The following is a 22,078-nucleotide window of genomic DNA, read 5'->3' on the forward strand; positions in this document are numbered from 1 at the left end:
GCGGATGCCTATGTCGTAATATCTAGGTATCTACCTGCAATCTGCATGCCGAATTTCAGTCCGATCGGTCCAGTAGTTTGAGCTGTGCGTTGATACTTAGATCAGTCAGTCAGTCACCTTTTCCTTTTATATACCTATACAAGCTTATACTTTTTTTTTGAGCTGTGTGTGTTGATAGATCAGTCAGTCATCAGTCAGCTTTTCGTTTTATACATGTATATAGATTTAGAGTCTTCACCTTCACGGTTTACCCGACCGTTTAATCTCAGAAGACCTGTTTAGGACGTAGATCTATTTATATGGTTACGTAAAAAGAAAGTAGTATACCTACTTACCTACCTAAGTACTTTATAGACACCCTCATGCGTTAAGGGATTGAAGTTTATTTAATGGGCTACGCCAGAAGACTCGCTTCGTCGCCTCTTACCTACTCGTTGACTTTCATTTCGCTACGGATGTCTGGCTCAAATGAAAAATGAAAAAAATGAAAAAATATTTATTTACCATAGATCAATCAATTATAACATTGTGTTATGGTACCCACACTAGGTAGTCCTGTGTCGTGGGTACCTATATAAATAAAACGTAAGATGTCCAGTTAACCTAATCTTTAACCCGTTACTGAATATCACTTTCACTGCATCACGTGTCAGTGAGAAGATTATATGTTGTAGACTTGTAGAGAATCGTGTTCAAGCCGCGTAGGTATTATTTTGATGCGCCGACACATGATTTTATGCTTACATAAAGTTAGTTTTGCCATATTAGTTAGTTGGTAGCTCTATATTAGATAAGTACTTAGTAATTTGTCTTTTGCTAATAAGTAGATACGTAGGCAGTCTAGTAGAGTATTTTTTTTAAATTCAAGTTTATGCTCTACAATACTCTAGATGCCTTCGTTTTGTTTATCAGGGGGCACGGCAGTGCCCGCTTATAAAAAAATTAACAGAATCCAATATGAAACAAACGACTTTTTTATTTATACGACAATACTCACTAACAGTACGCGGCCAAAAGTGATGAACATCGATCTTTGGAAGGAGACAGCAGATTTGTAGAGCACTGTCTCGGTCGTTGAGACCGACAAAGCGTCATATGGGTATGAGTGACAGAGACAACGCTCTACAAAGATGAAATGTCATTCTAAAGGCCGATGTTCATCACTTTCGGCCGCGTACTGTACTATTTCTGATGTAACAGACCTGTATCTATCGCGAGTATGTAGGTACTTATCTATGCAATTCGTGCTAGACCGTGACAGTGAGAACTGGTGCGAGGCCAGTTTTCCACTAAATAAATATTATACAATTTGTTAAATAACAATGTGTGTTAGTTCATCCCATTACGTTCGGTTTGTTCGCAAATAACTAATTTGGAAGGTCAAATACGTTAGCGTTGACTAATATAGCCATGTGTGTTACGATTTTTTGTAAACCGTATTCTGTGTACCAATCTATGTTGTTCGTGCGTATATCCTACAGTACGCGGTTAAGAAAGAGATAGCGGTTTTGTAGAGCATTGTCTCTGTCATTGAGATCGCCAAAACATCACATACCTATGATCACATACGTATGAGTGACAGAGACAACGCTCTACAAAGCTGAAATGTCATTCTAAAGGTCGATGTACATTATTATCTGCCGCGTACCTACCTACTGTAATGTAAGTTTTTAGTAAACAAAACTTGTAAAAGTTTGCTTGATGCGAGTGTCTAGTTACACGCAGTGCAAAACTACTTTACTTGATTTCAAGCACAACACTGTGTCCTTGACAGCGTACCTAATTAAATAGAATAGTTGGTTTCATTCAAAATCTTCTTTCCAGGTATACTGGGTTGGCCCGATAGCGGGCGGCGTGGTCGCAGGGCTGGTCTACAGGTTCATCCTGCGCATCGGCAAGGCCGGCGACACCGGCTCCTACGATCTATAAGCATTTGATTCTCAAAAAAAACACCATATATTATATATTTTATGCTGTTTCTCGTGATAGATGTTCTAAACTAAACCCTGTGTATTTGGATTGTTAGTAACTCAGATTAGAGTCGTTATAGTCCGAGTTATATGTCTGTTTCGCTCGCACTTACAGGTCGTAGGTAAGTAAGTGCAAGCGAAACAGACAGATAACTCGACGACTCAGTTTTTAATGCGTCGACTATAGTAAGAAAAAATGTTTTGGATTAAGGCGCAGTCACATAAAGCTGTGTTGTGAGTTGTGTCGCGACAGAAGGCATTTTAAATGAATGTCGTGGCGCGGGCTCTGGCGTGCTGAATTGATGCTTGAGATGCACTTACAAGTCACGACACAGTAATGTGCTTGCAGATTAGCTTTTGTAAAAAGGGTATTATAGGGGGCACCTGTTTTAAAAATACAGGGTGTAACCAGAACGCTGGCAAAAACGAAGACAGGTGATAGTACCTACTGATGATTACTTTTTTTTTTTTTTTTTAAAGAACATTAGTCAAGTTAATTGCTGACTAATATTCCCCTTGCCCTCCAATTAAGCGTAAAGCTTGTGTTAGGAGTAGGTACGACAATAGTGCAACGGGTGGGGTTTGAACCGTCGACCTTTCGGTTTTCAGTCCACACCTTTACCCGTTGAGCTATTGAGGCTCTTAATTACTGATATGATACCACAAAAATAAACGCAAAAAAAATATACATATGAAAAAATCCTATACTTAATTTTGTAAAAGTTTACGATATATTGAAAGTAAAACATTTGACTAACGCTAAGAGGTAAACGAACGTTGCGAAAGTGGCCACTCGGAGTCAATACCGCGTTGTAGGCGGGGGATTGACCCGAGTTTTGCACGCTATACATTGCAGGTTTCAAAGATACTAAATCACTAAAACTACAAAATGAGGCAAATGGTTATTGGTATTGGACTGTGTTTAGATAGTATAACAGTAACGCTAAGTTTTTGCTAGCTTTCTGGTTACACCATGTATAAATAATTCTGGATGATTTTCGTACCTAGTAGAAATATCTAGATAAGTAGGTATGATTGTCACCGTTGTTTCTTGGGACCTTTAATAACTATTAATCTATGTCTACACGAGGGACAGTCTTATATAAGCTCATTGATACAAACTTTATGAGTTGTTATACCTATATAATGATAGTTTCATTTTATAAGGTTTATTAATGGGCTTATTTTTTATAGACACTAAGTAGGTATATTCTGCTTTGGAATTCCAAAGTCGATGTCTAAATTTCTGTACAAATGGAGGCTGATGATGAGAACAAGTAAAAAAAGTGCACATTTATCCATTTCATATCGCGTTTATATCGTATCTCTTATGAGTGACATGCGATATAGTTAATAATAATTGATGTTAGATTAATGTAAGGTTCGCGAAACGAGGTATTAGGCTACGTTTACACGGCGGCTATTCGATACGACTTTTTGACAAGTTTGTTCGTGTGAACCTAAACATAAGTGCCAATGCGTGTCGTATTCGATAACATCGTTTCGAGACGCAGCCTCCTCGGTGATATTTTTCAATCACGGGATTTTTCTGCATAGACTGAATATATTTTCTGCTGTCACTGCTCTATTCAATAAAATCTCGTGTATACGGGAAAAATATTGCCGTTTGAACGTAGCCTTATGGTCCTAATTTCCTACTGTTAAGGTTATACAAGATTTGTAATGGCGTACACACATCAAAGCGCGCCATCGTCGCCGCGCGCTGCCGAATGATATTATTCATACTTCAATTAAAAATGAAACACACGTACTCGCGCATCGAGAGTATCTGTGGTATCGCTGTGCCGTGCAGTTTCCGATCCGTCGCGTTCTGTTTGTTTCAGCTTTTAATCTTTAAGTTCTAGAACTACATCGCTGCCTGATTTTTATCTCAATCTTCTAACAAGTAATAAACATGTAACGTCTTTATGCCTCATTAATTTACATCATACAAAGACTCCGATGATTGATTGTAAGATAAGTTATATTATTAAGTTAAATAAGATAGGGTTTCCAAAAGTATTAAGTCTATTTATGCAGATATCGTGAATAAATTAAGTATGAGCTAAGTTAAAGGAATTAAGTAAATATTTCTGTAGGATTCGAACGGCTGGTTCGGCGTGAGCTGGTATTTGTTTGTATGTAAAAACATATCTCTCACGATTATTGTTTGTGGCGAAATAAATAATACAACTTCAATTGTTTTATATTTTTGTGTATCCTTTATCTAACTGCATATAGATGATAAGCATAGTGGCATAGATAGACACAACGGAATAGAGAAAGAAGCCTTAAGAAAAAGTAAAAGGACAGGAATTGAAGTTTATTTTGTTTCCCTATAAATGTTAGGTACTATGTATGTTTTAAAGTTACAGGGGTTTACAAATGTTTAAACCCGTGTACTTAACTTTAAAACTACTACAGACACAGGTATTACTTTATAAAATACTAGAGGATGCCCGCGACTTCGTCCGTGTCATTTAGGTTTTTTTAAAATCCCGTGGGAACTCTTTAATTTTTCGGGATAAAAGGTAGCCTATGTTCTTCCCCGGGAAGAAGCTAACAGACAGACAGACAGACACACTTTCGCATTTATAATATTAGTATGGATGCCTATAAAATTTCATTAAGTTTGATTGTTTAGTATTCAAACGAGAACTAAACTACTTTTGTATGGAGAGCGCGCTAGAGAGACTTCTCTTAATAATTAGTACAGTACGCGGCGGAAAATAGTGTACGTACATCGACCTTTAGAAGGAGATAGCGAATTTGTAGAGCATTGTCTCTGTTGTTGAGATCGACAAAATGTCATATGGGTAGGTATGAGTGACAGAGACAACGCTCTACAAAGCCTAAATGTCATTCTAAAGGTCGATGTACCTACAATAATTCCTGCCGCGTACTGTATCTATCGTTAAGGCTTATGCGCGAGGAGTCCTTAAGTTGAGGAGCTCCACCACACGAGTAGATATATAGACCAGAGGGGAAGCTTCATACTAGCGGCTGACTGTAGGTTCACTCACTCTAGCACAGCTCACGCACACCACGACGTGTCACGGACGCTCCGTTTGCCGCCAAACTGGGCGCACGGAGCGTCCGTGGCACGTCGTGGTGTGCGTGAGCTAGTGTGAAGCTTCCCCTCTGGTCTATAATATCTACCCGTGTGGCTCCACCGTCCATCTCCTTTTAATATTCTTACCGATATACGATATATCTTATACGATAGCTACCTAATGATTATGTTAGCAGACAAAACGATTATTTAATAGCTCCCACCCACACAGCCTGGCTATTTGCGAAGTCTGTAATTGCGAATGTCTCATTTACAAGTGTAATGTTACATTACGAGCGTTCAACGAATTGTCTCAAATTAATACCAAACCAGATTACATACATACAATTGCCATTGTATTTGAATCAATAATTATTTCGCAAAATATTTCTACCTACTGTGTCATTTAAAGGTTATGTTATTAATGATCTATCATACATTATAACTGGCGCAGCAGTGCTGTGGCCCATAAAGTAAGAGAAATGATCCGGTTTCGACTTCCACCTGAGACAGTTTGCTGGGACGCTTTCGATAGCTAAGTAGGTAGTACATCTACAGTACGGCCGAAAGAAATGTATATCGGCTTTTAGAATGACATTTCGGTTTTGTAGAGCGTTGTCTCTGTCACTCATACCTATATGACGTTTTGTCGGTCTCAACGACAGAGAGCTCTACGAATCTGCTATTTCCTTCTAAATGTTTATACATTACTTTCGGCCGCGTACTGTACGTCTTTAAGCGTCTGGTAATACATCGCGTAGATGATTATGGGTAAGTATATATGTATATGGGTCTCCGTAATAATTCTACCAGGTTATACTTATTATGTTAGACTGAATCATCGCCAATTAGATACCTATACGTATTTATAGGAATCATTTCGTCGTAGTCAGGTCATAAAGAATCACCATATTAATCCATAATTTTAATATGGGTACCTTAAAGTCAAATGAGCATCTTCTAGGCAAGTGCGGAGGTTCCGTCTTAGGCTGCATGGTCATTTGTCAGCAGGTCTGATTGCAGCCAAGCGCTAGTCTATAAATTTAAAAAAAAACTAGCAAATTAAATATGTAGGTAGGTACCTATGTGCTAACTAGCTGATGCCCGCGACTTCGTTCGCATGGAAACAGGTTTGTAAAAATCCCGTGGGAACTCTTTGATTAGTGACTAGATGAAAAGTAGCCTATGTCACTCTCCAGGTCTTCAACTATATATCCATTCAAATCACGTCAATCCATTGTTCCGTTGCGACGTGATTGAAGGACAAACCAACAAACAAACACTTTCGCATTTTTTATAATATGGGTAGTGATATATCAATATCATTGCTGAAATAAGGGTAGGCCCTTGGATAGGGTTTTCGCATAAACTGAGCAATGGGTGTTTACGATGCGATGTTTGCATCAACCTATGAAGCACCTATTACCTAGACCCAATTCGACAGCTATCTGACAATATCTCATCACGACGCGTCACAATCTGTGCGGATACCTACCTTGCGCCAGTCGTGACTCCCGCGCTCTAATCACAAGCGACATATCGCCTGCGCAACTCCGATCCTGTTAAAAACCGGCCAAGTGCGTGGCGGACCACGCGCAGTGTAGGGTTCCGTAGTCACAACTTAGCCATGATAGTTTTCCTTTAAAATTGATTATACTACAGCTGTGTGATATATATACTACAGACTAGACTCTACAAAAATTAGCACTTTAAAACATCATCAAACATTACAAACGGATCTAGAAATTGAAAAATGATGTTCCCACACCCACAGTATTTTTAAAAGACCTATTCAACGATACTCCACACTATGGGGTAGACGAGAAAAAACATTCATCCCCACTTTACATCTAGGGGAGCTACTCTTAAAAAAATATTTATCACAATTTTATTTCACCACTTTGTCGCCGTGATTAATGTTTATACCCATGCCAAATTAGATTTTTAGCACTAATAGTCTGTGAGATTAATCGAGGACGGACGGACGGACATGGCGAAGGGTTCCGTGTTTACTACGGAATCCTAAAAATGTGTCGCTCATGTCAAGGGCGTTTGATCCAGTATTGTCTCAGTGAGTGATTGATAGTAAGTACGCCTCTTTACACGTGCTGAGACAGAAGCAGATCAGTCATATACTTAGAGCAAGATACCAGGAATTTCATGGATTTCTAACTGGACTCTTTGATTTCATGGATTTCTAACTGGAGTCTTTCGTTAGACTGATGTCTAACGAAAACTTTCAAAGATACAGAATAGCCCGGCCGCCAGACGTTATATAAGTAAGGCGGCCCAGCGGGGTGATTCGTTAACTCAGTGTCTAACACGAAATGATAGCCACCGAATTCATTTGACATTGGTTGGTTTCACATTGCTGCTTGACTGAGTAATATTAAAATGATTTTTAGTAGAAAACCTTCAAGGGATTAATAATAAATGTCAAATGAGCTCGGTGGCTATCATTCAGCGTTAGACACTGAGTTAGCAAATCGGTAGGATGGCCTATTCCACACATTTTGTTTTGTTTGAAATAAAATATGTGTCATAAAAATATGAAGTCTAGACGATTCGCGAAGCTAATTGGCACCGGCACAAGCTAGCAAATATGCGTCCGTTTAAAATACACACTAACGGCGGTTACTCTTCTGATCCTAGTCCGTGAAAATACGTTCCTTTTTGTTTTGTATGAGAGGCGGGAGCTTATGACATAATATGTCGTAGATAATCGATGGTATTCTCACGGATGACGGAAGAGCAGTGCGTAATCGCCGTAACACTATACCACACATATTGTTTCTCAGAAATTATAGTACGTCTGGCGATCTCGGGATCTTGGACCAATACAAAAATCTCATTTTCTCTCATTCTCATGGCGGTACGCACTCCGATCCGAGTCCGTGAAAGTACGTTCCTCTTTGTTTTGTATGTTAGCTTATGACATATGTCGTAGATATTTTTATATCCGTATTTTCACGGATTCGGATCGGATGAATGCGTGATCGCTGTTATCAATGCTCACTACTGTGCCATGGAGGTTGTTTAATTAAAAAATGGTAAATGTTTCTGGTTCTGGTATCAATGCATTTTGCACAGCAAATTTTTGATTGATTTGAGCAGTAAGTAAATATGTAAATAAAAAAGAATATAGAAGGAAATACTATTTATTGAAGCAACACAAAGCGGGATACAATTTAAGCGCCATAAGATATTTTAACTTTTTAATAGGATTATACGGATTAACTAGAGAAATAAATATTAAACACGTTAAGTGATAATAGGGTACACTACACACTGTGGGTATACACTAGCGTTCTATGGGGTTCACAAATATTATTTTTTTATTACTGGCGCCATAAGTCAACAGGCTATGCACCCGTTGTAGCTGAGGCAATAGGGCGCGAATGGCCGTTCTCAAGGTAGCTCTTGGAAAATGTTCTGCAGGAAGGCGTCCGGCTCACGGATCTCGTCGAAGCCGGCGGCGTCACAGAATTCCGCGAACGAAGTGCACGGGAGCAGCTCCTCGACCAAAGTGACGACGATACGCTCGGCTGCTTTGGCGTTCGCTTCGTCGTTGTAGCGGATGTAGCCGGCCAGCTTGATCGGCCATTGTTCTACTGTTATTTGTGCCGTTTGCGTTGTGACTACGTTCTGTTGAAAGATCAGCTTTGTTAAAAACTTGAAAACCAAAACCAAGAGTTCAATAATGGAAAATCGATATCGAAATAATCTTCAAAGGTGTGTGTCAATTTGCTAATAAACAAATTAATCAATATGTAAGATCCCCTACGATTTATACTCTAATCGTAACGATTTATATACAGTCTTTATTGAAACGTATCGCCCGACTTTCACGAATTCCCCTATCTATTATGAATTCACCACCGACCAATACGAAATATCCCGTTACAAATTCAAAGTATCCCCTGCCCATTACTAAACCAACCTGGACCAAAACGAAATATCCCCTGGCCAACACGAAATAACCCCTTGCCTATTACCAATTATCCCCTGCCCATTGCGAATTATCCCCGAACAAATACAGGAACTAACCTTGAACGTGTACAGCAGAACTGGTCTATAAGAGCCACAAACACCGCGTAAGGCTTGTAGTAACCGGAAAGACGAAATACCCCTGCCCATTACGAATTAAATCATGACGAATACAAAATAACCTCGCCCATTACGGATTATCCCCTGCCCATTACGAATTGTCTCCTTACAAATATCTATAGGAAATTATACACTAACCTTGAACATGACAGAGTACAACTGGTCTATAAGGGCCACGAACACCGCATAGGGCTTGTAGTCGGCCCAAGGGCGCGGCGCGCGGTGCTCGTCGGGCAGCGCGCGGATGGCGGGCCCCGCGGGCGCCACAGCACGCACGTGCGCGATTACGAGCATACGTTCCAACGCGTCCTTACGAACAGTACGCCATCTATGAAACACAAAAACATCATCAACAAACAAGTCAGCAATTGAATCCCTCTGCAGTCATTTAACTAATATACTGGAACAAATCCCACCCAACCCCCGACCTTCATCCAGCGTTTGTTCACAACAAAGGACGGAGGAGAAACAAGTATGCACTTTCACCCATCATACTATATCGTAGGTTGGCAACCATTAGGGCTACCTGTACCTTGGACGCTGCTGCGCGGAATATACATCGGGTACTCTTCACATATACTTGAGCTACCAAGGCCTTCTTCGGCCAGGTGGTATTTTTCTGTAGCCTATTTATCTCTGTTATGCTGCATCGATACCTTACTGTAGGTTATAAGTTATGATACAAAATTATGATAGAAAGAACACTGACTTGGCCGGCGGATAGAGCAGCAGCATCAGCGTGAGGAAGTACAGCGGCCCCTCAGCGTCGTGCGCAGACTCCAGCACACGCGGCGCCAACCACGCCAGGCTGGCTTCCAGCGCGGTCACTTCGCGGGCCGCCACGCGCGTCCTGCGTACAATCATAACATGGATGTAGAAAAGCACATTTTACAAACTTTTACTCAACTATAGTGGGTATGGGCTTACGCATAATAATTCTCCGGTGCGAATCAGTAACAAGGAAGCGAATCACTTTTTATTTGCCTATGGGGATGCCGACGTGTGTCAACCCTTTATGACTCCTCGCGTGTTATAAGTCAAATGGGAAAAACACCTCACGAAAATAAAATATAAAAGCCGAACACTCTGTCATATTATATCATTAGAGAGTTTCTGTCCAGTCTTACTTATCCTAATTCTTACCGTGGTGTTTTTGTAAAACGCGAAGCCAGAAGCTCACGAAGGAAATCCTAAATAAACAGGTAACAATAAGGTCGAGTAAATCAAGTTGAATGAAGGGACGACGGGGCGGGCATTCTGGGGCCCATGATACAACTTACGTGTTGATAACGTATAAGGCCATGTGCGCGAGCGCGGGAACCAGCTGCATGTTGGAGAGCGGGCCACCGCCGCCGGTGTCGTCGTGGAAGGTGCGCTCGCGCGCGAACCGCAGCAGCAGCAGCTTCAAGTCATGCACCGTGCACGAGTGGCCGATGTCGCGGTGCCCAGTACACTCCTGAATAAAAGAAACCTTATGTCAATTCATTTGCTCCTGTTATTCAAAAAGATTTCCTGCCACAGTTGTCAACGCTTTAAGGCTGAAATCTATAGAGCGTGCTTTAACTTTGGTTATATAATAAGTCACAGTTAAAACGAGACAGATTTATACCAGTGCATAGCGCTGTCTCGTTTTAACAGTGTCTTAAGTCTGAGCAAAGTCAGAGTGCGGATGGTGAAATGAATTCTAAACCTGACAATCGACTTACAACAGCTGTTATTAGAATTTGATGAGGACGATATTTTAATTTTATTTGTGAAAAAAAAAAAACAGATCTCGGCTTAATCTGTACCGATCTAAAAGTGTACTTTTTTACTAATGTTTTCATAAATATCTAGTAAAATATAACTAAGAGTTGTCTTCTACAAAAAACGGCAAATGCCGATCACGCAAACAATGATCAAAGTATAAAACAAGTGATAAACATTTTGCTATCGTATTCCGTGCGATGCTTTAAAAATTAAGGGGGGTCGCTGGGAATTTTTAACTTGTAAAAGCGTCGCGTTTCCAAAGAGGTTGAAAAACACTGCTTTAATGGGGAACGTGTGGTGGTTTCTTACCTGTAAATACGTAGTATGTCGTGCGAGACACGACGCGAACGCGGATTCCGGTACGTGCGGGCCCCACAACGGCAGCAATCCATTGCAGCGGGTCGATGCGTTTTGGAGGGCTGCACTCTCCCATTCGTCTCTGCAAATTAATTTTCAATAGGTCAAAACGTAGAAGAAAACAGTCTTAAGGTCTGTTCAGTTAGTTACAAGTCAAACAGCTTATCAAGATATCTAGCTGTCGACAGGACAAATTTATCAAATGATGTCAAAAAATTCTGCTGCACTTTGTGAACATCGAAAGCGTACACCCGTTTTAACAGTCTGCTGCATGACTGCGAGGTATAGTTTAAAATTGTGTAAGCGTCTTTTAGGAAAAAATTCTGGAAGCGCGTGTCAAAATTTTTCTGATGTTATAGAGGCAGAAATAAATCTAGAACTCTGATTACTAATTATACTGATGGAGTACAGTCCGCATGCAAGTCCACACCACGCGCACATACCTCAGACATGTTTGAGGTGTGTGGTGACGGGGGACTGACTATAGTTCTCATTCCGCACCGAGGGTTTAGGATGTTTGCAGTTCAAAAGTCCATACAGAGCTTCGGTGATGACGACTCACCTCGCCCTGGCGAGCCTGACGGCGGCCATGTGGCACTCGACGTGCACGATGTTGTAGTGCGAGACGGTGGTGTAGCCGAGCGTCTTGCGCGCGCGCACCTCGAACTCCTCCACCGGGCAGCGCTTCGTGAACGTGTAGATGCCGAGAACCTAACGAACATTACACACAATCAGTTCAATTGGTACCTTATAAAAACGTTTAACGTATAAACTTATAATATGGCCTCCGGTTACTTATTATAAGCAAATAATTATAACTAGCATATACTCGCGACTTCGTCCGCGTGGACTACATAAATTTCAACCTCCCATTTGACCCACTTACAGAAAGGATTCCGAAAAATCCTTTCTTAGTGGATACCTACTTACTATCTTTACAAAAACACACTCCAAATTTCACGTCTCTAGGACCAGCGGTTTAGGGTGTGCGTTGATATATAAATAAGTAAGTAAGTAAGTTAGTCAGTCAGTCAGTCAGTCAGTCAGTCAGTCAGTCAGTCAGTCAGTCAGTCAGTCAGTCAGTAAGGACTTTGAATTTTATATATACAGATTACCCATAGTAAGACTACAGTAGGAAGACAGACACACTAGTCCGACATTTTGATGTGGTAAATGTGACCACGACGACCCTTCAACATAGGTCCCTAATTACGAAGGCCTCCTTCGTCCCGCTTTTACCGCACGATTGCTCTGTTTATACGGCTTCGTCGAACCTCTTGTACATAATATCATATTTTTACTGTGGTAAGGACAGGATACACTTTAGTGTGGACATCAGTACAAGGATAGAAAAAAGAATATTAGTAATTAGATGATGCTAGCGACTTCGTCCGCGTGGATTTAGGTTATTAAAAATCCCGTGGGAACTCTTTGATTTTCCGTGAAAAAAAGGAGCCTATGTCCTTCCCCGGGATGCAAGCTATCTCTGTGCCAAATTTATTAAAATCGGTTGATCGGATGGGCCGTGAAAAACTAGCAGACAGACTCACTTTCGCATTTATAATATTAGTATGGATTAAAGTTTACCTTTGTAGGCTGGTACTTGTACCCCTCACGGCAGATGCAGCACACGGCGCCGGCCTCCTCCGCCAGGTCCGCGACCTGCTGCGTGAGCGAGCACTGCGCCGTCACCTGGCCGCGCTCGTTGCTGCGCATGCCCAAGGCGCCCAGCTGCCGCTCGCGCACCGCCATGGCTAACCGTTTCTTTTCCTATTGGCGAAGATAAAACTTGTAATGCCTATGAGAAGGTGCCTATTCACTCTTGACTTAAAGATACCCATATTAGAATTATAGGGGAAAACTAGTGCTGGAAGGGCGTTATGCATCATAGTGAACAGCGATTCGAATTAGGAATAAGGAGGCAAATCGCTTCGTACGTATCCGTGGAATTTCGACTACGTACGGGTGCAGACCTTGGTGATGCCTTGCGGTACGATAGTAGAGATGAAGGACGAACCAGATCAAAAAGTTCTTGGGCAAACTCTTCGAAATATATCCTGTAGAATACCGATAGACAGGCAAAATTTCGCCGGTGTTCCAAACTTTTACGTAGTCGCATAACGCAGTGTGGTTCCGCCACTATGAGTAGCTGCACTGACCTGTCTGGTGAAGTCCCGCACTTGCTGCACTTTGGCGGCGCACTGCGGCTGAGACCTCAACGCTTCCAACAAGTTCTCCGCCAACGAGCCGACGTGCTCGCCCGACGACACTTGCTCCAAACGGTGCACGATCGGAATCACCTTTTCGCAGACTAGCATCTGCAAAAAATCTCTCCTTATAAGAATATTAATCTAGCTAGGATAGCCAGTTCTTGATCTTGTACCATTTTTAATATTGTATATGCTTATGTCAACAAGCACGCAATTTGTTCAAGATCAAATCCATGTATGTGTGTAACTAGATGATGGAAAAATAAACGTTTTATTTTATTTATTTATTTATATTTTTTACACCACTCGCTTGATTACAAGCCCTGTTACATACTAGTCTTGCGATTCACGAAGACGAGTGAATTTTACTTGTGGTTACGTCGTTTACATGGGCATTGCGTATGTCGGACCAATCAGTCGCGAGCAAGCGATACGACTTAAACACAACCATGAGCCACTCGTCTTTGTGAAATGCAAAAACTATATCTAAAAGTAGTACGTCATTACATTCATAGGCTTAGCGAGGTTGTAATGATGTAATGTTGTCATAGGGGTAATGGACTTCACATTTCAGTACATTTTGGTCGGTTGTAATGTGATTTGAATTTAGAAATATCTCGCATCCAAAGAAAATTCTGTTCATTCCAAAGAGGTAGGATGTATTGTGATTAATTATAGTAGCCTTTCGACTTGCGAGGTGTATTCAACGCAGGAGTAATGCTGTATTGGGTGCCCCTAAACCCCGCCTTCACTCAGGATTCTAGATGCTACATCCTCGCTAGGCTCGGGAGTTACTATAAAATCCCCCATTATACTTGAGATTTATCCCGACGCCTGTAATGTAAGCTATTGCATTCCCCCCATGTTGAATAATCTACTATTATTGAGTGCCTGGTCGATCTAGAGGCTATTTAGCAGCGAGCAAGGTCAATGGTTTTATGTCATGCAACAAATTCTCCAACTCCGGGCGAGTTGTAGTGTTGTATCAGATGATTATATTAAGACCACCTCTTGTACAGCTAGTTAGAGATTTGACAAGACAATGGGCAACCTTTAACTATGGGACAGTTTATATTATTATCACTATAGAAGATAAAAGGAATGAATGACGATTTGATGAATACCTGAGTAGGCTCGTGGTCTGCAGCCAAGCCAGTGAGGAAGCGAAGAATGTATTTGAGAGCAGGACGGCTGATGAACTCCTTGAGCTCGTCCGAATCGGTACACACTAACGTCGGTTTGACGCACGGTGCGTGTTTCTGGCAAAGATAAATAACTTCATAACTACAGACAGTTTAGGCAGAGATGTGGTACTGCCCATAACAGCTCAAACTTCACCTCTCGCAGCACTGCAGTCCCGACGTGACCACGACTCATGCAACTGAGTCGAAATATCGACAAATCAAAAACCCGTAACCTACAATATAATTCCTACACATAATACGTTACAGTACTACCGTACTAAGTACGTAGTAAGTCGCATTGACAAAAGCGTAACCTAACGCCGAGAAAAACCGAATGCACACCAGTGAAATACAGACCTTATTGCTTGACGTTAAGATTTTAAACACAAGAACAGAGACTCGTGCTATCTCCGTAGGCAACAACCAATAGCTAGCGGATGCGTGCTATGATTACTAGCGCGCTACTTATAAAACTGGTAGCACCTACTGTACAAATATTACAGGAAAATCTTAATCAGTACACAGAGGGCATTCAAGGTTCACTATGAAAAACTAACCACAATATACTCCAAAGCGTCCCGAACCACTCCAAGAGAGATCAGATAGTCTTTCAGCGTGCCTCCAATAGAGTTCCTCTCGATGTTAGCACAAAGCACGCAGAACAGTTCCATGCGGAACTCCTCCTCGGTCCACTGTTCCGAGTCCAGGCGGTCGAAGTCCAGCACCGGCTTGAAGTGGTCTACCAGCATCGCCATTTTGAGATCATTGCCGTATACTAAAGCAGCTAATACGCGGGTGAGATGTCCGAGAGCAACCGAGTTGTTGCGGATACCTGAATCAGGAGATGAACCATCATCTAAATATATATAAAATGAAAAGGTGACTGACTGACCTGATCTATCAACGCACAGCTCAACCTACTGGACAGATCGGGCTGAGATTTGGCATGCAGATAGCTATTATGACGTTGGCATCCGCTAAGAAGGGATTTCTGAAAATTCAACCACTAAGGAGTGGAAATAAGTGCTTGAAATTTGTGTAGTCTACGCGGACGAAGTCACGAGCATAAGCTAGTACTTAATATTTTAAATGCGAAAGTGTATTTGTTTGTCGGTTTGTCCTTCAATTACGTCGCAACAGACCTACGGATCGACATTTTTTTTTGTATGGGTATGATTGACATAGGTTACTTTTTATCCCGGAAAAGGAAAGAACTGGGATTTTTAAAAACTATATTCACGCGAACGAAGTTGCGGGCATCAGTTAGTAAGGTATAAGTGGAAATCATACTAAAAGAATAAGTGACGATATACGGGACGACGATGTACGTACCTGGACACTCAGTGCAATTAAGAAGTGCTTGAACATGTTCTGGGCCGCCAAATGTAAGCGAAAATTGAAGGAACGACTCGAGGCTTTCGCTCGAAGCGACAGAGAGGATGCGTTCCATTATCTGCAATAGAGTTTTGGCTATTTTATAAAGGTTAGGGCGAGGCCACAACACTGCGGTGCGACATCGCATCGCAAAAACGATGCCGCATCGCAATCCGATGCGTTGACGCAACGCAAAAATTTCATCGCTTACGGCATCGTATGAGAAAACTCTGACCATCAATTTCTAGTGAGCCATGACCGTACCAATCGTATCCTACTTCTACTTGCGTTAAGACGCATCAAGAAAAACACACACAGCACAGAATGGCACACAGAGAGGTGTGGACACCGACTGAACGGGAGTACGACGTCGCATCGCAAGTTTGTACGGTGCGGCACCGCATCGTAAATTTGCACAGTGCATTGTGCGACGTCGTAGATTTTTACGACCCGACGTCGCATCGCAGTGCTGTGGTCTCAGCCTTACGTTTATTATGCTCCATTTTCTGTAAATCGTATTTAAGCAAATTATAACTATTAAAAAATGTTTAGAGAATACAAACCCAATAATAATTATTAGTTTTGTTAAGATGTACTGAATACATTCGCACAATAAGCGAGACGCGGTGCGAGATGTTTGTTCACACAATATCGTCTTCGGTCTCTTCTCACACTGGCGCTGTGACGAAATTATGCACGAATTATGACGAAGAGCGATAATATTTAGGGAGGATGCATGTGTGAATGCACAATTCAGGCTGAAATCTTAACAGCGTACTTTAACTTTGCTCCGACTTAAGTTTCAGTTAAAACAATATAGTTTTATGCCAGCGATACAACGCTGTCCCTTTTCAACAATGCCTGAAATCTGAGCAAAGTCAAAGTGCGCTCTATAGATCTCACCTTTAGATTGAACCATTAGACAGCAGAAACAACATTAATAACTCAATGTTATGATATAAAAAATGGCAAAATCACTACCCCTATTATAAATGCAAAAGTGTGTTTGTTTGTTGTTTGTCCTTTAATCACGTCGCAACGGAGTAACGGATCGACGTGATTTTTTGGGTATAGTTAAAGAACTTCAGAGTGACATAGGCTACTTTTTCCCGAAAAAATCAAAAAGTTTCCTCGGGACTTTTCCCAAATCCACGTGGGCGAAGCCGCGGGCATTAGCTAGTAAGTAAATAATGCGCAAAAATCTATGCAGACAAACGTTATAACTCACCTCAAGCAGTTGGTAAACGAGTGGAGCGCGCTGCATTTCCTTCTCGTCTGCGGCGGCTAAGCTTAACGCGTGTAAGAGCACGGGCAGAGCACGCGCAGATGGTTGGGTCAGCACGCGTACGCAGCGACGCACGCGTGCGCAGAGCGACAGTAACCGTAGTAACGTGCCCGCTAGCGCACGCGCGCATCCCACTCTGCCAATCGCTGCTAGGCGTTGCAACATTACTTCTAAGCCACCTGTACAAAATAATATCGAGACTTGTAACATTTTTAAAGAGAATTCGTTTTGTTATAAAATAAGTTTTGAACGAGCGTCTTTCAAATGTTTTCAGTGTAATTTTGATCAATGCATCCAGTAGTGCACAGGCAAAAGTAGCAGGAATTTAGTGATTTGTATAATTACAAAACTCCATTACATATAGTCCAGCTTGTTCCAGCGACTTCATTCCTTGAAATCCTTTCTGTGTGTGTGTGTGTGTGTGTGTGTGTGTGTGTGTGTGTGTGTGTGTGTGTGTGTGTGTGTGTGTGTGTGTGTGTGTGTGTGTGTGTGTGTGTGTGTGTGTGTGTGTAAACGTTGTATAAAGAATCTACACGAGAAATTTCAAGTTTCTAAAGGTTTGAGCTGTACATTGATCTGTCAGTCAGTCAGTTTCATCTCTTACATGTATCAATTCCCATATTATAAAATGAGAAAGTGTTTGTTGGTTTGTCCTTCAATCACGTTGCAACGGAGCAACGGATCGACGTGATTTTTTGCATAGGTATAGTTAAAGACCTGGAGAGTGACATAGGCTGCTTTTTATCCCGGAAAATCAAAGAGTACGCAAGGGATTTTTTAAAACCAAAATCCACGCAGACAAAGTCGCGCGTATTAGCTACTAGATTATAATGCACACTTACCGCAATCAGCAAGCACATTGGCCATACGATAGACTTGCTCGTCATCGACAGCCTCCGCGTTGGTCTGGCTGAGCGTCTCCACAAACTCTTCGGTGGCGTCTCCCAACAGACCGCGCATGCGATACACCACACGCATAGCGTCGACGCCCTCTCCGGATGTGCACCACACCTGAACAGTATTTAAGAGACCCATGAGCTAAAGCCCAAGTGTGCAAATATAAAATGTGACAATTGGAATGATGACTATGTCAAAAATAAATTATTCCTTAGGAATTTCTGAATAGCGGATCTTCCAAAATTTGTAAAATCTACGTCCGCTTTGTTAATTATTTAAAATTATCGATTTAGCAAAAAAAGTACGTCAAATTATGTCAAACGTGTATGACGTCACAACTCTGTGAGTTTCATACAAGCTCCCTTACTAAGTGAGCGTTTTGACATTTGATAAAAAGTCGCCGATTTGAATAGTAGTCACCATCCCTATTCAGTCAGCTATTGGTCTGTTGGCAGCTAAATTTTACAGAATTCGCATCTTTTTCTTACCAATGTAATGAGAAAAGGACAAACTTATTTTAATTGAGCAATGGTACAGCCTCTTCTTACTAATGTAATATGAAAAGGACGTAAAACCCGTGATTTTAGCGCACAGTCGCGCGTAAAATTTAGAGTCTTTAAATGTAAAGTTCATGTTCTGTCCCTTTTTAGCATTGTTAAAAAGAAAAGGATGCAGATACTCTAAATTTAGTTCAGAGAAAGACATCAGAATCTACACTAAAGTCATTTTGCTAATCTATATATTGAACTGTAAATTTTCTATTGTATGCAATGATTATACTTAAATTATGTTTTAATATTGTACGCCATTGCATGGCAGATTGTGACATGTATCTACTTAATAATCTATGTAACATCTCTCTTATACTTACAATCATGCAATAAATGAATAAATCCAAATCTAAAATCTAAAAGACGATAATAAATAAATAGATAGTAAGAAAGTACGAGACAAGCGCGTTCTTCAATTTTATACTTGCTTTTTGCCCTTTATGTATCGAGTTCTTACTCCATATTTGGTATGAACATGCAAGCCCTAAATGATAAAAGAATTGAGTAAAGCGTATGTACCTTCTTGTAAACGTCCTTGACGGGCAGATCGAGGGACATGATCTTATTGCAGACCAGCAGTTCCATGCCGTTGTCGTCCTCAAGCAAGGCCACCAGCTCACAGTCCGTGCAGATCTTGTTCTTCACGTCGCGCATCAACGGGCCCATGCCCGGTTCCAGTGACGAGTACGGGTTGCCCAACATACGACCCTGACAATTTGTTAATATCAGCTGAGTCTGCCTATATGACACTTTTTAGAAAACCAATTTGATGCCATAGATTCCCAATGAATTTGATGTCATAGTGATTGCGTAATCTAGACATCAAAATAATTAATTGATATAGAATAATAGGTATAGATAACAGATCACAAACAAAATGAAATAGCTTAAGTGGCCAGGTTTTTGATATAAAATCTATAAAGGAGGACTTATTTTTCCTTTTTTTTTTCCTTCCTATCCATCCCTTTAGGTGTGCTTTCGTTAGATAGTAAAAAAAAGGACAATCCATACCGCCCAATAGCCCCATCATCCTTGCGATTATTTTAATCTATAGAGGTTTAAGTTACCTGTAAGAAGTCCTCTTGCTGCGGATCCTTCTCGAGCGTGAGGAAGAACTCGCCAACGTCGTTTTCCTCGGGATAGATGATGGAACAGAGCCGCTCGAAGATAAACACGGGCGTGCGGTAGTCGTGCAGTGGATACTTCTGGACAGTCTCGATGCATACCGCCATGAACTCGGCAGTCTCTGTTTCCGTGCCTGAATTAATACGACAAATTATAAGACCACGATAATACTGTCCCAGAAGAAAATATTTTTACAGGTCTGTATCATGTGACATATTCGCGAGTGAGTGGTAATGTTGGAGACTGGAGTCCAATACTTTGTGACTGACACTGAGCCATAGAAGCAAGCTTTACCGGTAGTAATTTCCTCGAATGGCTTCAACCGCTTCTCCTGCATGTCATCAGTAAGGCGCGTGTCCTACCACGGCGCCCACTTTGTATGTCTTCTAACAAGCCAAATCTTACCAGTAGTCATTTCTTCGAGCAGCTCCAACAGCTTCTCTTGCGTGTCGTCAGTGAGGCGCGTGCGTTGCACGACGAGTCTCCTCAGCGACAAGTAGCCCCCCAGCACAGCACCTACAAGCCGTCCCTTGTATGCGCGACGTGCACCCGGCACGTCTTCGAGGAACATCGCCAGTAGCTCTGTGAGACGTTTCATGGCGTAACCTGACAATAAGACAAATCCTAATGAAGTAGTAAGTACCAATATTGATACCTACAATATGAATTGACCATCAACAGTTCCTGAATCCTCATGGCTTAGAGTGCTATCAGGATTGAGAAGTTGGAATCAAAAAATTTATTTGAGATAACCTCACGAACTTTTATCAAGTAAATATATCATGAAAATTTGTTCAGAAATCTCCAAGATTTCTTCGCTATTTCTGAATCGATTAGTACATACATTCATCATTAAAAAATCGTTAAAAAAATACGCGGCGAATTGAGAACCTCCCCTTTTTGAAATTCAGTTAAAAATAAGATCATTTACTTGATGCAGAAATGGCACTAATCCTGTCAGTCTAGTCTAGCACGGCCACTGACTGTTGCAATAAGTGTACATTTTTTTTTCGGTAGATTTTATCTAAAACTACTCTCGCTTATCTAAGTTTGATTTCATCGAATACAGAGTCATTTCTTGATGGTAACATAATATTATGTGGATGTTATATTTTAAACAGTATATTTATATCTACCTTGAGCCAAGTCCGATGTAAGGGTGGTCTCCTCGAGATGGTGTAGTTGATCGATTTCCTTGGTCATCAGATCGGCTATTTGTTGGAGAACTCCACGCAACGCTAGGAATTGCTTCCACGGTGCTTTTGACGCTAGCTCTGCGAACAAAACAATATGGAATGCCATGTCAAATAGTTCATCTAAGTGTGTTTGCACATGGAGACATTTTCACCCACTGGTGGAAGAAGCCGGTGGGTGCACGGGTATCTCCTCGTTTTTGTGACCTAGTTGAGTGAATTTGGACATCAAATGAAAAGACCAATAAAATACTTACGTTCGTATAATTCGAGGAACTGCTCGCTTGCTTCTCCCGCGGCTCCTACTTCTGGTAAAAAGCTCGTCAATAGTATCAGGACCTGTAGAAATGTAACATGTATTGTCTGTTCTTAACACTTACAATGGAATTCATAGTCAACACAGGGGATTCTTTACAGGACGATTCAAACGAATGTGGCATTTTCAACTATTATGAAATGCATTAAGTTTGTGTATGACACATGTGCCATCGTGGCGTGTGGAAGTCCCTACAAGAGACCTATGTCCAGCAGTGGACGTCTATTGGTTGATGATGATGATGATGACACATGTCATCTGAATCGTCCTCTATAGAAGCCCCTGTCTTGACTATGTATTCCGGTGTTATTGTAATGCCAATTATTGAAGCTTTACTTGAGAAAGAACATACCGCCTTAGTTCTCTCGTAGGAGTCACACAGCGACTTGACCATCTGGCAAGCAGTGTGACGCGCAATACGCGAGCTTGGATCAAACATAACAGGTCGAAGCCATCCGCCTTCATCCAACCCTAGAAGACGCATGCCGTTCGACAGAAGCATCTGCAAAAAAACATTTAAATACGAATGAATATTTAATGAATAGTGAATATTAATGAATATTAATGAATATTGATCACAAAATATTGCTTACATATGACTTACATGGGGTCCTGCGGGGCGATTGTCTAAAACCTGCATCAATCATTATTACAATCTCAATTGTTCTGATTGGCTGAATTTGTGCGATTCTTGTTGCAACAATGCAT

The 22,078-nt window shown here is 41.3% G+C and overlaps 2 protein-coding genes across 17 annotated transcripts in view; one reads left to right on the plus strand and one right to left on the minus strand.

The window, feature by feature from the left end:
- The window catches only part of Drip (aquaporin homolog protein drip), a 100,655-nt gene extending 96,486 nt beyond the window's left edge, over positions 1 to 4,169 (plus strand). For all 3 annotated transcript variants that reach the window (XM_034985405.2, XM_034985407.2, XM_034985406.2), the window contains one exon: positions 1,825 to 4,169. In XM_034985405.2, coding sequence (XP_034841296.1) covers positions 1,825 to 1,929 — 105 coding nt within the window. In that variant the 3' untranslated portion in view covers positions 1,930 to 4,169. The remainder of the gene's footprint in view (positions 1 to 1,824) is intronic.
- Positions 4,170 to 8,164: 3,995 nt separating this feature from the next.
- poe (E3 ubiquitin-protein ligase-like protein poe) overlaps positions 8,165 to 22,078 on the minus strand; it is an 84,208-nt gene continuing 70,294 nt past the window's right edge. For all 14 annotated transcript variants that reach the window (XM_069509848.1, XM_069509838.1, XM_069509847.1 and 11 more), the window contains 19 exons: positions 21,723 to 21,872; positions 21,312 to 21,393; positions 20,998 to 21,135; positions 20,267 to 20,467; positions 19,804 to 19,994; positions 19,256 to 19,444; positions 18,131 to 18,299; positions 17,232 to 17,467; positions 15,962 to 16,082; positions 15,187 to 15,461; positions 14,570 to 14,704; positions 13,395 to 13,553; positions 12,823 to 13,005; positions 11,798 to 11,946; positions 11,188 to 11,317; positions 10,410 to 10,585; positions 9,839 to 9,979; positions 9,268 to 9,457; positions 8,165 to 8,667 (listed from right to left, as the gene is read on the minus strand). In XM_069509848.1, the coding sequence (XP_069365949.1) occupies positions 8,431 to 8,667; positions 9,268 to 9,457; positions 9,839 to 9,979; positions 10,410 to 10,585; positions 11,188 to 11,317; positions 11,798 to 11,946; positions 12,823 to 13,005; positions 13,395 to 13,553; positions 14,570 to 14,704; positions 15,187 to 15,461; positions 15,962 to 16,082; positions 17,232 to 17,467; positions 18,131 to 18,299; positions 19,256 to 19,444; positions 19,804 to 19,994; positions 20,267 to 20,467; positions 20,998 to 21,135; positions 21,312 to 21,393; positions 21,723 to 21,872 (3,252 nt within the window). In that variant the 3' untranslated portion in view covers positions 8,165 to 8,430. The remainder of the gene's footprint in view (positions 8,668 to 9,267; positions 9,458 to 9,838; positions 9,980 to 10,409; positions 10,586 to 11,187; positions 11,318 to 11,797; positions 11,947 to 12,822; positions 13,006 to 13,394; positions 13,554 to 14,569; positions 14,705 to 15,186; positions 15,462 to 15,961; positions 16,083 to 17,231; positions 17,468 to 18,130; positions 18,300 to 19,255; positions 19,445 to 19,803; positions 19,995 to 20,266; positions 20,468 to 20,997; positions 21,136 to 21,311; positions 21,394 to 21,722; positions 21,873 to 22,078) is intronic.

This window comes from Maniola hyperantus, chromosome 4 (genome assembly GCF_902806685.2).
Source record: "Maniola hyperantus chromosome 4, iAphHyp1.2, whole genome shotgun sequence".
In the NCBI taxonomy this organism is placed as follows: domain Eukaryota; kingdom Metazoa; phylum Arthropoda; class Insecta; order Lepidoptera; family Nymphalidae; genus Maniola; species Maniola hyperantus.